Consider the following 16,295-nt stretch of genomic DNA (forward strand, 5'->3'; position numbering starts at 1 on the left):
TTAATATTTTTCCTGATTCTTCAACACCTGTGCAGACTGGCCTCTAAGTATTCCAATACAACCAGAGCTGTCCTGGGACTGAGTGGTCAGGAATGGGCACGTGACTCTCTACTTGGGCCAATCAGAGGCAACCCAGCGACCCCACAGAAAGGGATTGCCTCGGGGAAAGCACGACCCTGAGATTCCACAGTGTGTGCAGACTTGAGAGCCGTAGGAGGAGGCCCCCGGGGAAGGCAGGGAGTGGCCTAATGTCTTCCCTTGGGTTGTGGAGCCTGAGGATAAAGCCAGCACCCAGGCGGGGAGAGGACAGGAGAGATGAGAAAACAAGGCATCAGGTCCCTGATTACATCTGATCTAACCCGCCCACCTGAAGTTGTCCCAACTTAATTAGTTATATTGTCAGTAAACCTTCCCTTTTCCTTAAACCAGTTTGGGCTCTTTTTTTTTTTTTTTTTTAACTTGGCAATAAAAAAAACATATTGAATGATATGCGTAAAATGTAATGCAAATGAAATGTGGCACAAGAGAGGGCTTGCACATTTCATCACAAATCATGGAGTACACAATGATACTATTTCTAGTACTCTAAATAATTAGGTTGAAATAGCCCTACAATGAAAAAGTGCAAATAAAATGATCATTTCTCTTTCATTTACAAGTGAACTGATAAAAGAGAAAAATAGCTCTTAGTTTAGGTGTTCACTAGAAATTCTGTTTAAGATGAGGTGTTTACTGGATGAAAACAAAACAGCATGCTCATAATTCAGTTGACTTTCTTCTGATGTCACTTGTGATCTTTGGAATGGATTCGCAATTTTTGGATTTGCAACTATGAATCGATCACTCTTCTTTCTGTGATTTTATTTTATTTTTAAAAAAAAATTTAGTGCTTATTTTTGAGAGACAGAGAGAAACCGAGCACAAGTGGGAAAGGGACGGAGAAAGAGAGAGGGAGAACAGAATGGGAAGCAGGCTCCAGGCTCTGAGCTGGAGGCGCTGAGCACAGAGCCCTATGAGGGGCTCAAACTCACAAACCGCGAGATCCTGACATGAGCCGAAGTCGGCTCGTAACTAACTGAGCCACCCAGGTGCCCCCTATTTCCGTGATTTTAAAAGAAGGAACACAGGCACAGAGTTTAATGAATCCAAATGTTGACATCAAGAGAAAAGCTTTGGAGGGAAGCAAACTTTGACAAGCATCTATTGAATAAGGCACACAGCTGGATTTTAGGGATCAGGTAGCCCCCAGTGTTAAGAAATAGCCTCATGGGAGGCAGAAACGTTAAGGCAACTTCCACAGAATGGAGCTTTTATTACGGAGGTCCCACCAGCCAGCAGGTGACGGGGTAGAGACAGCTCACGCGTAAACTGAGTTCAAAACGATGGGGCAGAGTCAGCCGGACAGAAAAGCAGGGTGAGCACAGGGACGTGAGGGAACAGCACAGACAAAGACACAGAGGAAAGGAGAGCCGGGGTGACCAGGGGCCTGCACGGGCTTCCCCTGCTGATGCTTCAATATGTGGCTGAGTCGTGCAAGAAGGTGGAAAGTCGGGCCAACAAATAATGGGCCTCGTGTGCCACCAGAGTCACCGCTGGGGGCTAACAGGTTCTCCTAAGGGGGCACCCTGACGGGGCTTGGATTAGATCGATCACTCAGGGAGCTCCGTCCTGCAGCCTGGGAGAAGCTCCCCAGGGCCGGGCAGACACAGCGGGCGGGAGAGCCTGAGCTGAGAACTAGGTGGGACACCGGATCTTCAAAACGGGCCACTAATTAGACGTGGAGAAGGAGAGAAAAGGAGAAATACCAAGGAGTTCCCGAGGCCTCCTGGGTCAGCTGGGGGTCGGCTACCAAGAGTCACATTTTGTCTACAGGAACTTTGCACCCAGGTGGGCTGGAGGGAAATTCAGGAAACACCAGGCAAAATACAAGAGGCTAAATAAAGAAAGGGCACACCCAGGCCCCTGGGTGGTGTGACAGTGCAGGGCCACGGTGAGAATCGTGGTTTTGGGTGCCCTGCGTTCCAACATCGTAAGCACGTGACTGTGGGCCAAGGTCCGAGACCCTTTGTGTCTCAGTGTCCTCATCTGTACAGCAGAAGTGACAGTCACATTACTTCATTAATTCTTGGAAGTGAAATGAGGCAACACATGTAAAGAGCTTGGAGTGGTGCAGGCTCTGGAACTAGGGGTGATGGATGTTAACTATGGGTTCTTAGTTTATATTTTAGGTAACAATGTCAACACCCAAAAAACAAGAGGAACAGTGTACAGATAATGAATCTAAATCAAACAGGCTCACAGCAAATGGCATACTATACTCAACAGAGTTGACCAATCAGTAGACTTAACGTTCCATGTGTGGGACAAAGCTTTGGTTTCATTGGGTTGGGAGTTTCTTCCAGATCTTAAACTATCTCATTCAGAAATTGTCAATTTGGGGAACACGGATTCTAGGCAACCTGGGAATTCCCAGGACCATCGGCAAAATACCGTATCTCTTTTTTTTTGAGACAGAGTTCAGAAATGGCATCCAAATGTCAAATAAAAACCATAACCAAAAAGAGAGTGAAAACCACTATATTAGGGGAAAGACAGACAATAGACATTTACAGACAGGTGCCCTGGTGAGAGAGAAAGATGGCTTGATTCGTGTTTACTTGTGTAATTTTTTTTTTTTTTAAACGGAGTCCTGACTGTCAGAATATCATTAAAACACAAAAGGACCCTATTACCAGTTGAATCAACAACATCCCTAAACTGTGCTGACAACTGAAGAGATTCTTTGCCATGGGAGAAAAGTGGGTCTTACTAGAGTAACAACTTAGTATTTGTATGGGTCCTGAAATCTCATCTCCACAACGTTGCCACCCGCCTCTGTCACATGAACTAGTGGGACCAGGGCGGAACCATGGACTCCCTGTAACGCTGCGCTGGGCTGGCATTAATCTCCAGATGAATGTCATAACGCTGCGTCCTTAGGCAGTTTTCTGTAACTCGAGAGGACAGACTTTAAAGACGCTAAGCCACACGGCTGAGTGGCAGGTGCTAGGCATTACCTCTGGGGTGATGCGCAGACCCGAGACGGGCAGGTGGTTCCAAATCTAGCCCTCCCTGCGCTCACAGCTCCGCTCCGCTCTCTGCCTTATGGGAGCTCAGTTCCCAGAAAGCAGTACATGTAACCCCACTGGGCCCGCATCCTAATCCCACCGTCTTGGAAAGTACCCAGTAAAGACCCCTGCTTCTCTCTGGAATGCCCCCTTGAATTCCTCAAAAACACACTGAGAAGGCTACTCTGGCATGGAAGTTTCTACAATGCCCACTTTGCAGGAGTATGCCACAATCAAATCAAAAGCGTTAAATGGCAAAGTTAACAAGGAAACCGGTATTTTAAACTGTCCCCATCATTACACCAGGAGATACTCACTGTTTTAAGCAACAGAATTGTCACCAGTTGTGTTAACACAGCCTGGCGTCTCGCTTTTATTTTTCCTTTTGTTCCGGGTGATTTTTACTTCTGTGCATATTTTTTCCTTCACAAATATGCTTGGCACATGCTTTAGATTTACCCTCATTCAGTCGTAAGAACGGAGGGCTGAAAGGGGCTGACTACACAGACAAGGTAAGTGCAGCCCAGAGGGGCTCACGCCCAGGGTAGCAGGGTGCCCCCCCCCCCCGCCCTCGCCAAGCTGGGCCCTGCGCCCTGACTGCACCGCGCCCTGTCCCCACTGGGTGAATGAAATGAAAGCGTGTGACCACCTACCCACACACCTTGGCAGAGGCGCGCTCCACACACGACGGCCCCCACCCAGGCACGTAAGCTTGGTTGCACCTTCTAAGCGATACCCCGGGAAGCAGGAAAAAGTCAGAGAGTCCCCGACTCCAAAGTGGAAACCAATTCTTCGGCTGAAGGCAGGGACGCCAGGGTCATCGCAAGGCTCCAGGTCATATTCTGAGACACGAAGAGAGGAGACGGAGTAAATGTGTGGGAACTTGGGTAAACACTCAAAACTTACTTACCAAGAACTAAAAAAAAAAAAAAAAAAAAAAAAAACAACGGCTACTATTTAAAAAACCTCATGCATAGTTGTTCAAACTGCTCCGTAGTGGTTATGTGGACTGGTTTTCTTTGTACCCTAAGCTGGTTCGTGATGAACCGCATGAATTCTAGTATTTTTTTAAATAGATGTGTAACATTAAGATAAGGTGAACATTTTACGGCTGTGACGTAAACCCTACGAAATAATTTTCGCGCTGAAGGTCAAGGATGCTTGGAGAATCAAGCCCACTCAATTAAGCACCAGTGAATGACACCTGGGACAGAGCAGACGCTGGGCAGCTGTGTGTAACCGCTGGTGCATCTGGAGCTCCCTCCCACACTGTCCCATTAGCATCTGCAGAGACACTACTGTGACGTGCATCGGGAAATGCCACTTTAGTAAAACCTTCTAAAAACGACAGGAGGAAACTGGGCCGGCAGGAGGAAAGGCAGATAGAAAACCATACTGATTTTGTGCACACATCTGAAGAGCCCCCAGAAGGGAAAACACTTCATTTGCACGATAAAGTTGCTACTTATTTGGACACTTAAAAAATAAACGCCATTGTATTAGTGTCACTGGCAATTGTTTGCAGCCAGGTTTCAAGGCGAAATTCTTGCGAATGAAATTACTCCTCAGCACACCTGAAGAACGAGCTTAGGGCAGCACTGGCTTTGCAATCCCACGTGTTGTGTTTTGTTTTGTTTTTTTTTTTCAAATCTGTCTGAGCCTGTGTGTGACACAGTCTAGGTTAGGTGACTCCTTCTGTGTTCAAAAACCGCGACCACCTTAATTTTTAACATTTTAAAATATTTTAAAACTGTTGCAAAGCGCTGCCAAGGTCCAGAAAGTGTGTCTTGTTTCTCGCCTGCTTGTCTGTTTAGGGAGGTTGCGGAAGAAGACAATTAGCCCTAGAGCTGGCTTCTGACCTTTGCTAACCAAAAGGCTTATTGTCAGCTCTGCGCTGGGAGTGACAGAATTAAGAAACAGATGCCATGGAAAGGGTGGGAACGACAGACTTCTGAGACATAGCTGGGGGGAGCCCCACAGAGGTGGGCGCTGCCAGATTCTTCCTGTGGAATGTTCTAGTTGACTCCATGTTGGATCTCGATGGAAGTTGAGAACAAAGACAGTGACATTCTCATGGTGCCCGAACTGAGACCCAGCAGGAAAGAAGGTACAGAGGAATTAGGCATTAGTGTTAGGAAAATTTAAGTCTTTGTTCCACAGAGCGGCCAATCTCATGATTACCCCTGATTACGGGCAAATTTCCAAGAAATCAAGTTGTCTGAGCTCATCCCAAGAGCTCCACTAATGCAGTGAAATGCCAAGAAAAATCAACAAAGTCAGGTAAAGATAAATGGCACTGGTTATAATTATGGGGCGTATAAAATAGTTCAGAGCATCTTAAAATCCCTAAGAAATCTTTTTCTTTACAACAGTTATTTCAACGCATATATCGCTAAGGACCATGTGATATTGAGTGATTATTAACTTCCTACTGCGTAGAAGACATAGGAATACACCTGCTGCTGATGGAAAGGCAGAAGGTACAGAAACCCCTTTCCTAAGAGTTTTAGCCTTAGAACAGGAGATGAGATAAATACCCAAATATTGTGACGGCGAATCTCGTACGAGGCATCAGAAGTTGCTAAGGAACTTATGGGAGGTCCAAGGGGAAGAAATCACTCCTGATTATGGGACTCAGGAACTACCTAATGAAAACTGCATTAGCTCTGGGCTGGGCGGAGCAGAGTGGAGGAGCACTGTCCTTTCCAAAGCATCACACAAAGAAGTGCAAAAACACCCTTGTGTCCACCCATCAGGATCTTAGAGCAGGAGCGCCCTTCTGTGGGCTGAGGCTGCATCTGTGTTAGTGCAGGGCCCCGACCATGGTCACTGAGCACCGCTTACGTGATTAAATGCATCTCATAAACGCTCGGCTAATTTTTAAGTGTGGATACTTTTTCCGCGTCCACAAAAACACAGTAATACTATTCACAGCACCATTCATAGTAACAGTGTAACCCAGGCAAACAGCAGAAACCCTTCACATATCATGTAGGTGCCATCACTGAAAGTAAAAATGTCACATGATTTTGGAGCCTGGTTTTGTCTGTGGTCATAACTGCATCAAAGTAAATGAAAACTCATCCTCAGTTGTGTGTGTGTGTGTGTGTGTGTGTGTGTGTGTGTGTGTGTGTATTCACGCTTCTTTTTTATTGATTTCACTCTAGAGGAGGTTTTTGAGCCAAGTGTTGGCATCCGCTGGAAGGCAGGCACCAAAATAATCAGATGATGGCTTCTCCTGAGAATGTCTCCCAATGGGGACACTTTCCTTGAGATTTTGATAGAAGTGATGAGAAGTGAGTGAGAAGGGCTTTTCAGGAGAACTTAGTGATATTAGCAATTTCTCAGGGATGAGAATTTGCAAAGTGCCATTTCGAGGATGCCGGGCAGAGGTCCTAGCGTCTTTTTTCAAGGAGGCTCGGCCCCCTTGGCTCACCAGCTAATGCTCACGACCGCTGGGACATTAACCTGTAATCATACACGCACAGGCACACGCATACGCTCACACACACAGTGCTATTATTGCCAGAGAAGAGACACGTTAGAGGAGAACAACGTACCTGAGAACGTGATGTTGAAGCCCTCGTAGGAAATGGAAAAGTCTGAGATGAACCGAAGCTGGGCGGTGAAGTTTCCAAACAAACCCGCCTTAATAGTGTGAGGCAGTACAGAGCCAGTGAGTCTGGCCACGGGCTCGGTGAAACTCCCGTCCTCTGTGATCAGTAAATAGTCGTGGGAGCTTTCTAGGTGGAAGGTATGGAAGATCATCTGAACTCCTGAGAAGCAGAAAAAGGGGGGGGGGGGGAGGGGCCGGGGGTGGGCGGGGGAGGGAGAGATATCAGAGTTAACAGCTAAAGAAAAATCATTTCTTCTGGGCTTAGAGACATCAAACTCTTGAATCAAAAAAAATCTTAATAAGCAAACTTTTAAGTTTCAAAGGAAAATACAGAGAATGTATAGAAAGAGTGGACTAAGAAATGAAGAGGGGATAAACGGTAGAAATAAATACTTAAGGATACGGAAGTATAGGCACAGGCGTCGATTAGACATGGGCTTATGGGTGTAGGCACAGACACAGGTGCAGACACAGACGCAAACACAGACATAAACACACAGACAGACACAGATATACAAGTACAACATGGCGGGCATTTACAGTAAACGCATGTAGGAATGGTGACTAGCATTTATCCCAGAGGAGAGAAGGACCAGATAACTTTTTCATTTACGTTTAACAAATATCTTCTAGGAAACCTCAGGTTGGAGGTCTAGCCATATAAACATAGGGCTGAAGGGAGAATTCATTGAAATTATAGATTTATGTGCCTTTTAGGCATCTGTTCTCACGTTAACCATACCGACAAAGGATCAGTGGATTCCTATAGGAAAACGAATAACATTAACTACAAACAGCTCCTTTTAAATAAAAATACTCATCTTTATAGTGACAAACTCAGCCACTCACAATTTGTTTCTGCTTTATTCTTGATTTCCTTCAAGGAAATTCTGAACATGCATTCATGATACCTATGAGCATAGCGTAATATAGGGCACATAATCAAAAATGTCAATTTAGCAGCAAGCAGAGTCCAAATTAAGTGTAAGACAGTTTGTCTCCATGAGATTGACGTGATCAAAATTTCATATTATCTCCTTAAAAATGACAAGTGTTGTCATACAGAAAACACCCAGGTACAGTCCTAAATCCAGTGTTTATGAACTACATTTCTCACACAAATTACGAATCTTCCTGGCTTTTAGTATGCTTATCTATAAAATGAGGATAATTAAATCTGCTCCAGAAATCATCACTGGATTGTGTGAAGATAAATGACTTACGTATAATAATACTGAGTAAACTTAGAAAATAAGGCAAGTACAAAATTTATGCTAGATGTATCATGGAAATGAAGTTTGGATACTTTACTTCCTTTGACTTCATCAATATTTGTGTTTTCTCCGACGCATGCCTCTTTTCCTTGCCAGCACACCTACTTTCCAAGCACACGTTGACCTGTATGAATCTAAGTTACCCGATAGAAAGCAGTACAGGGAATCTACTCCTACTGTAGCATCAATGATTCCAGACCACTCTTCTTCTAAAATCGTACATAACATCAAAATTTACGGTTAAAATAATATGTGAAGAAATCACGTAGCTTACTTGCTCACGCATGCATACCTTCTTCTAACCACTCTGTACATATAAAATCCATGTAATATTCTTACCCTTCCCGTGAGACACTTCAATGGTCCATGTACAGTTCAGGGAGTTTGGGTAAAAATCCGGAAACCCTGGGGAAAGGACGGTTCCACTCTTCCCATGGATGTAGCCTCCACAGAGGGCTTTAAATAATAAGGAATATTTATCGCTGTAGTAAATTTTTGCGATGATTGCTAGAATAAAATACTTTTAAAGTGATATTTACTTTGCACAAGGACTAAAAGTGTGTCAAATATCACCTCTATGAAAAATAAAACAAAACTGCAACTTTACCTGCAATTAGCTATGTCATAGAAAGGCGTCCTAAACAATACAAAACCCAAAAAATAACAGAGTCAGGTATGGCCACGAGACTGGGATTCTGTGGGTGACTTACCTGGCCAGGGGATCCCCAGATTTGTGGTCAAAGGTTGTTCTGGGTGTATCTGGCAGGACGCAGGATGAGATTAACATTTCAATAGGTGGCCTGAGCAAAGCCCACTGCCCTCCCTAATGTGGGTGGGCCTTAGCCAATCAGTGGAAGGCTCCAACAGAACAAAAGGGTGATTCTTCCACAAATAAGGTGAAACTCCCTTTGTCTGACTGCCTTTGAACAGATAATCTCATCAGTTTATTTATTTATTTTTTTCCTACCTTTGGACTCTTTCTGAGTCTCAAGCCTGACAGCCTCCAGCCTAGAATTCACACCATCCGCTCTCCTGTGTTTCCAGCTGTCCACTGCAAGTCTTAGGACTGGACGGCCTCCACAACATGTAAACCAATTCCTTATAATAAATCCCTCTCCTCCCTCTCTCTCCCTTTCTCTCTCCCTCTCCCTCCCTTTCTCTCTCCTTCTCTCTCTGCGCATGCGCGCACACACACACACACACACACACACACCCACCCACCCTACTGGTTCTTTTTCTCTAGACAACCCTGACTTGCACAATTACAGCTTCAGAAATGGTGCAGATTGCATTTTTTTAGAGTTGACGGTCTTAGTGTTTCTTCAGTGGATTTAAATCCTCAACAAGATGACCTGTTCAACGTGTCTTAGAGACTAATTTCTTTAATCTTTTTTTTGATTATTATTTTCGAAAGAGAGATTGAGAGAGAGAGCAAGTGCACATGAGCTTGTGGGAGGGGCAGAGAGAAGGAGAAAGAGATTCTTAAGCAGGCTCCATACCCGATGCAGGGCTTGATCCCAGGACCCTGGAATCACAACCTGAGCTGAAATCAAGAGACGTTTGCTCAACCGACTGAGCCAATCAGGCACCCTGAGACTCACTTCTGAATAAAGAAAAAGGTTCTATGCAATCATGTGAATGAGAAAGTAGAGACATTGAGGGAATCGACGGAATAGGGAAGTTTCAGTTCTCAATCTGTTACCATGTGCTCTCCACGCACACGTGTAACCAAGCTTCCTTTTTGGAACTCGGTAAGATTATCATTAAATGACTGATACCTGAAGTAATGTTCTCCTATTAGAATGAACATCCTGAACTGTGTCTCATAAAGCTAGTTCCATAAAGTAACAGCTGCGGAAGAATTAGCGAGTTTGTGAAGGATGTGATCTTCGTATCATGCTCATGCATCATGTGTTTTAAGGGAACAGATAATCTCTTTGAAAATGTAAACCACATGGGAAGAGTTACATAAAAATCAGCAAAACAGAAACTTCTTGAGTGAGTTCTAGCCAGTTTTAACGGTGGAGGATTGTCACGTCTTAAAATTAGGTTGACTCCATCTCATTACGAAACAGGTAGTGTTAATATAACATTTGGAATTAATTTGTTCCACAAAAGGCCAGACACTGCCCTCAGCCCTGGAAATGGTGAACAAAATAGACAAAAGTCCTTGCGCTCAGAGAGTCAACACTGCGGTTGAAGGAGAGAGACTATTTCCACAATAATGTAAAGAGCAGATTATACATGATGTTGGGAGATGGTAAGCACCAGGGGAGAAAATGAAGAGGGAGAGAAGAAGGCCAGGGAATTCTCCGCACTGTGTGGGGTTGGGGGCCACCTGTGCAGGTGGGCAGGGAAGCGTACTTGGGAGGTGGCCCATGAAGAGACCTTGGAGACCAAGGAGGGAGCGGCTGGAGACCTGGGAAGAACGTGTGTGCAGAGACAAGCACTGGGACCAGGCCTGAGTCGGGCTGTGTGCGGGACGTGCCCCAGGGCAGCTGAGAGGGAGGGGGCTGGAGAAGCCAGGATGAACAGTATCAGAGGGTGGGGGCCTTGCCACTTGTCTGAGTGAGGTGTAGGGCCCTGGAAGCTCTGGTGGGGCAGGACAGGCGCTAACTGGGCCTTTTTCCCTGGCGCTGGGCGAGAATGGCATGAGGCTGGCAGAGGGTCCAGTGGGTAGGACACGACGGCAGACGTCGAAGAAAGTGGGGAGGACCTCGCCATGGTTTCAAGGCAGAGCCACCGGGCTTTTTTCATGAATGGGATGTGGACGCCATGACAAAAAAAAACAAAAAATTAAAAATTAAAAGAGCGTGAAGGAACTGAAGGTGAGGTAGACTCTGGGGTGTAGACCAGCTCAGTCTCAGGTCCCCGAAGCTGAATGCCTACTGCACATCCACACAGAACATCTGTCATGGCAGCTGGACTCACAAGTCCCCCCAGGGGATGGGAGCAAGAATAGGAGCCGTGGAGACCACCCGCCCAATGGATGTGGATGAAGAAGCCCAACCCGCTCTCTCCAGGGCTAACCAGCCGAGGGAGGTGAGAAGCTTCAACAAAGGACATGAGAAAGGTGGCCGTGGCCTGGGACAAGACCTGGGACAGAATGTAGCCTCGAGCATAGCAGCTACCTATTAGCAACTTTCTATGTGTCTGTGATTGGATCAGGGTAGATCGGGACGTTAGCTTCTCAAGTATTTACCAAGGATGGAAGCATAACGAGTGGAAACCATTTGATGTCAAGTTGAGGTATCACATATGCAGTTATTTGCAGTAATCTTTACCTTAAAACCTCCACACGCTGGAGAAAACGGATAAAAATAATCTATATCCAGCTACACTTAAGACACTATAAAATTCATCAATCTCTGTTTCACCCTCTGTCTTCATGCCATCAGGATAAAATGGTGGATCGTATACTGGGAGAAGATTGGGAGGAGAGACATCTGACCACTGATGTTTCCATCAGTTCAACACCGAACTCAGAAAGCGCGAACCCACGCCATCGAGGCGCCGTTTAGGAGCAAGGTAACAAAGAAAGACACCGATGAAGTAAATCAGTAAATCTGCAGCTCGTTTTGATTCATGTATGTGCAAATGCAACACAGTCTTCAAGCGTTATGAAGAGTTTTGAATAGAAATAATTTCATCCACAAAGCATCCTTTTTTGTTTTTTTTTTCCTTCTTTTTTTAGGGAAAGGAGATTTGAGGTACACAATTGTACTGGTATTCCCGCCTGACATCGAAGAGGGAAGAGAGTGAAATAAGGGAACTGCTTTCGTTTTTACTGTCCACATGGGCCTCTGGCCACATCCTCACAGACAAGTCTCCATTCCCTTAGAAGCGCCACAGGGAGCAGGGCATGTAGTCTGAATGACAATAATCTGTTTCTTCCTGCAGTGCACAGTCTTTTCCGGTAGTTGTAAAAAGCACAGTAAACCTTTACTTTTGCTATCCTTAGGGCCATAATTCCTTGAATTTCACTTTGCTATTTACGTTACCTACCCACTGTCAGAGACCCAGAGACATTACACCGGCAACCTCTCGGGAAAACGGAGACGTACAGAAAGGAGGAAAGACAAGAGAGATGAACGTATAGGCAGTCTTTCCCAAACATGTCTCGAGTTCTGCCTCTGGCTCTACTTTAATCCTTTCATCCACCCACACCTCCATCCAAAATGACTTACTGAGGAATTTACTGGTATTTTCCAGGCCCACGCAAGCTCTTGGGCGCACAGCAAGGAGTAACACAGACAAAACACTCTTCTTCCAAAGTTGGCATTCCAGTGGGCCAGCAAAATAACTTGAGGAGGTGACTAATCAGGACTAAGAACAAGGGTCTGAACACGTTCTCGGAACTCACAGGCGGTCTAGGGAATTAGAGCACGGTGGGGTGGGCCGGGGGGCTGCCGAGTCCACCCGCACAGGTGTCCGGGCCAACGGGATGTGGACCGTTGAGTGGGTGATACAGGATGGAGGGGGCACGGGCGGTCTGAGTGGACCCCGTGTTCACAGACTGCCCTGTGACAGGCTGCCAGCTGCCAGTGTCCTGGAGAGTCTTGGGGGTCTAGGGGTGTCCTTGGCAAAGCCCCCAGACCACCCGCGGACCCTGCGGGTGTCCGCTTCCTGTCGCCAGACCCTGCCCAGAGGCCTGTGATGTGTCCCAGTGTGCGGACACGAGCTCGTAGAGCCCAAACCCCGGCTTCAGTGTTCACTTCTCCGTGTCTCCTCTGCCTGGACCAGAGGCAGGCCAGAGGAATCGGAGCGGACGGCCTCTCCTTGCTCCCTGAAAATACCCTTTGTTTCCACAGCACCGACTCTGAGGACCAACCTGCTGGCTCCCAAAATCGTGTCTGAAACACTGGCTTCCTTCTCAGGCCACGGCTGAGTTTCCCACTGCCGGCAAAGGCCCTTGGAATGTAACCTCCGGGGCCCTGTCTTCACAGCCACTTTCTGTTTTTCACCTCTCACACTTGGTGAAACTGGCGTGTTTCAGGCCTTCTTTGTGTGATTTATGTCCCAGCTCCTGCCTTCCTGTCTCTTCCTCAGAGAGATTAACATGTGAAAGCACACAGTATTCCGTCTGCTTTGTCCCTCTTTTCTTATTTTCCGTTTTCCTTGTTCGCTTTAAACTACTAATAAAGTTCTATCTGAAGCAAAAACTTAATGGGGTGACATTCTATTTCCAATTATCCGTGGCCTCTCCATGTCCTACAGAGTTATTAAGTTTGCTCATTCGTTCACTCATTTGTTCCACCATTCATTCACGTATTTATACTGAATCTTTTATCTAAAATAAATAAATCTTACGTGGAAACCCTACCAATAAAAGGGGGAATAATTTAGAGCTGTTCAGTTAAAGCAGGGGATGTTATTTCAAGCCCTGCCATCATCCTCAGTTTTTTCTCAAAGAAAGCTGGAGTCCCACTCTGGGACCATGGCGCCCTGTGGTTTCAAGTCTTGCCAAGGAAACAGGGTTTGTCCCTTAGGACTAGTGTGAAAGGGCTCTGAATGACCTTCAGTCTCCCATCCATCCAGAGCAAAGGACTCCCTATCCCCCAAATCCCTTAGCCCGCTGACACTTTCATGCCTGGATTCCTAGCATTCCTTCACTTCTAATTCTTCCTCTCAACAGTATCTTGAAAGATGCATCTCGAATCCTGCCTCCCAAGACTTCCAAGATTCCAAATTGTAACTTATCTTTTTCATCTCTCTATTCTCAAAACACTTTTCCTGTGCCTCATAAAGCACTTCTTTCACTGGGTGATTTAAAAAATAAGTCTTTCCCTTCTCTAAGCTACAAGTTCATGAACTTACAGCTGTGTACCTACAAATACAGTAGTTTTCCAATAGATGCTTGTGGAAAGAGTCCAGAGTATACACAAATATTTATTCAGTGAAGAAAGTTTTCCAAAATTTTTCTAGCACTTGTCTTTCAACAAATAAGAAGGCACTTTATTTGAATGTTCACAATATCTCTTTAAAATGTGAGTATGCTAACACATAAACGGTAAAACTGAAATGAAGCAAGATGCTATGCAGATGAAAGATACTGATAGAGTGTATCTTCTTTTCATGGGGATATAAAATATTGTAATTAATTCTGATTTCTTCTTCCATTCTCAGAGCTATGAATCTTTAAAGGTTTAAATATCCTATTGATGTATCATTTGTCACAATAAAAACCCAGGGGGGTTAAAAGATTGCTTAAGATTTGAAAATGCAACAAGAGCGGTTCTTACAGTTAAATGAAAACAATCAACCATGACTGACTAAAACTCTTATATCAAACTCTACAATCTCCCCAGGTTTTCAGATTTATTAATAGCCATTTATCATAAATTTATTATTATCTGAAAGAGTTTTCAATGAAACCAAAGCAAAGCAAACAGTTTATGTTACAAATTCCTTTTAGAAGGGTTAAATTTCAAATGTACACGGATTTCAGTGGGGAGAAAGGAAAAGAGACACAACACATAAATCGAATGTACTTTCTTTTCTATGGAAAAGGCCAAATGCATGCTGTCATTTCTAAAGCATGTCAGCTACCTTTAAGGCCTCGAGACCCTGCTCTGCCCATCCTCCCTTCGTTTCTCTGAGAGAATTTCCCACTGACCATTTTGTTCATGTTCCATTCACTCTACGTCCCCAAACCTCCAGGAATCTGCAGAATGTGCCAGGTCAGCCCCAGTGTGTTCGTTTTCTCTGCCTCAGTGCCTCTGCATGGGCTGGCCACTTTGGGAAATTCGACTCATCACTGAAATCCAGGCTCAAGTGCTGTATTTTAGGTGAGACCCTCAATGCCTATCACTACGACCTTAAAAGAAAACTAAGGAGCGGCACCTGGGTGGCTCAGTCAGTTCAGTTCCCGACTCTTGATTTCGGCTCAGGTCATGAGCTCATGGTTCGTGAGTATGAGCCCCACATCAGGCTATGTGTTTTCAGGGCAGGGCCTGCTTGGGAATCTCTCTCTCTCTCCCCCTCTCTCTCTGCCTCTCCCCTGCTCATGCATGCTTTCTCTTTGTCTTTCAAACTAAATAAACTTAAAAAAAAATACAACTGAGAAAACTATTAAATAATTAAGTGTATGTATGATATATGCACATGCTATGGTCTGGATGTTTGTGTATCGCCGTAACTCATGTTGACTCCCGAATGGGCAACGTGATGGCGTTAAGGAGGCAGGGCCTTGAGGTGTGGGTATGTCACAAGGGCTGATTATGGCCTTTATAGAAGGGGCCCCACAGAGCTCCCTTGCCCCTCCTCCCTGAGACAACACGGGGAGAACACAGCCATGTGCAGCCTAGAACGGGGGCCTCACAAGAACTGGATCGTGTTGTCCCTCGAACTTGGACCCCATCCTCCGGAACAGTGAGAAACACATGCCTGCTGTAGAGAAGCCACCGTGTCTGGTTTTATTTTGTTATAGCAGGCTGCGTGGGTTACCACAGAGTGTATCCGGCTACCTGAAATTATACGTTTTAAAGTTAAAGTCTGTGGCACTGCACACAAGGAGAAACGGATGTTAGAAAAGTTAATAATGCTGGTGACCTGGTGTGATTCGGTTGAGTGCATCCTGGTCTTGGAGGAGGGGTGGATTCGGGGAACGCAACACGAAAGGACGTGGGAGTGGGGGGGGGGGGTGACTACTGCATGGGCTTGGTTGAGGGGACGAGGGCAGTCGTGCCTGGGTCGTCTGCTGGGCAGAGGAGAAAGTCATCTTGGTCAGATACTAAAATATTTAAACGAACTAAGTTACCACCACTGTTCAATCAAGAATACATGGAGAGTGTCGTTGTCCTCTCTTGAGAAGAATCCAATTTAAAATCAAAATTACCCATCTCAGGTGGGTCTGGATAAGTGTCTACTCTCACTAGTACCTTACGGCGGCCTTTTCTACCAGATCCAGAGTCTAGTTAGCTAGACGACTGTTGTGTATCTTCCTGTGAAGAGCTGGGCACTTTCATCAACACAACTGATTGTGTATTTTTTTTAAATTTTTTTTTTAACGTTTATTTATTTTTGAGACAGGGAGAGACAGAGCATGAATGGGGGAGGGTCAGAGAGAGGGAGACACAGAATCTGAAACAGGCTCCAGGCTCTGATCTGTCAGCACAGAGCCCAACGCGGGGCTAGAACTCACAGACCGCGAGATCATGACCTGAGCCGAAGTCCGCCGCTCAACCGACTGAGCCACCCAGGCGCCCCAACTGATTGTGTGTTTAAAGCACAATCAGCGACCTCAACTTTTCCATCTTCCCCGCGCTGCCTGAAAAGTCTGCAGTTACAACTTGAGGC

General features: G+C 45.5%; 1 protein-coding gene across 5 annotated transcripts in view; it reads right to left on the reverse strand.

The window, feature by feature from the left end:
* The window catches only part of CSMD1 (CUB and Sushi multiple domains 1), a 2,004,702-nt gene that overhangs the window by 355,149 nt on the left and 1,633,258 nt on the right, over window positions 1–16,295 (reverse strand). For all 5 annotated transcript variants that reach the window (XM_053900776.1, XM_053900775.1, XM_053900774.1 and 2 more), the window contains 3 exons: window positions 8,337–8,453; window positions 6,668–6,883; window positions 3,761–3,949 (listed from right to left, as the gene is read on the reverse strand). In XM_053900776.1, the coding sequence (XP_053756751.1) occupies window positions 3,761–3,949; window positions 6,668–6,883; window positions 8,337–8,453 (522 nt within the window). The remainder of the gene's footprint in view (window positions 1–3,760; window positions 3,950–6,667; window positions 6,884–8,336; window positions 8,454–16,295) is intronic.

The sequence above is a fragment of the Panthera pardus genome, unplaced genomic scaffold (genome assembly GCF_024362965.1).
Source record: "Panthera pardus isolate Hobbes unplaced genomic scaffold, ASM2436296v1 HiC_scaffold_13, whole genome shotgun sequence".
NCBI lineage: Eukaryota > Metazoa > Chordata > Mammalia > Carnivora > Felidae > Panthera > Panthera pardus.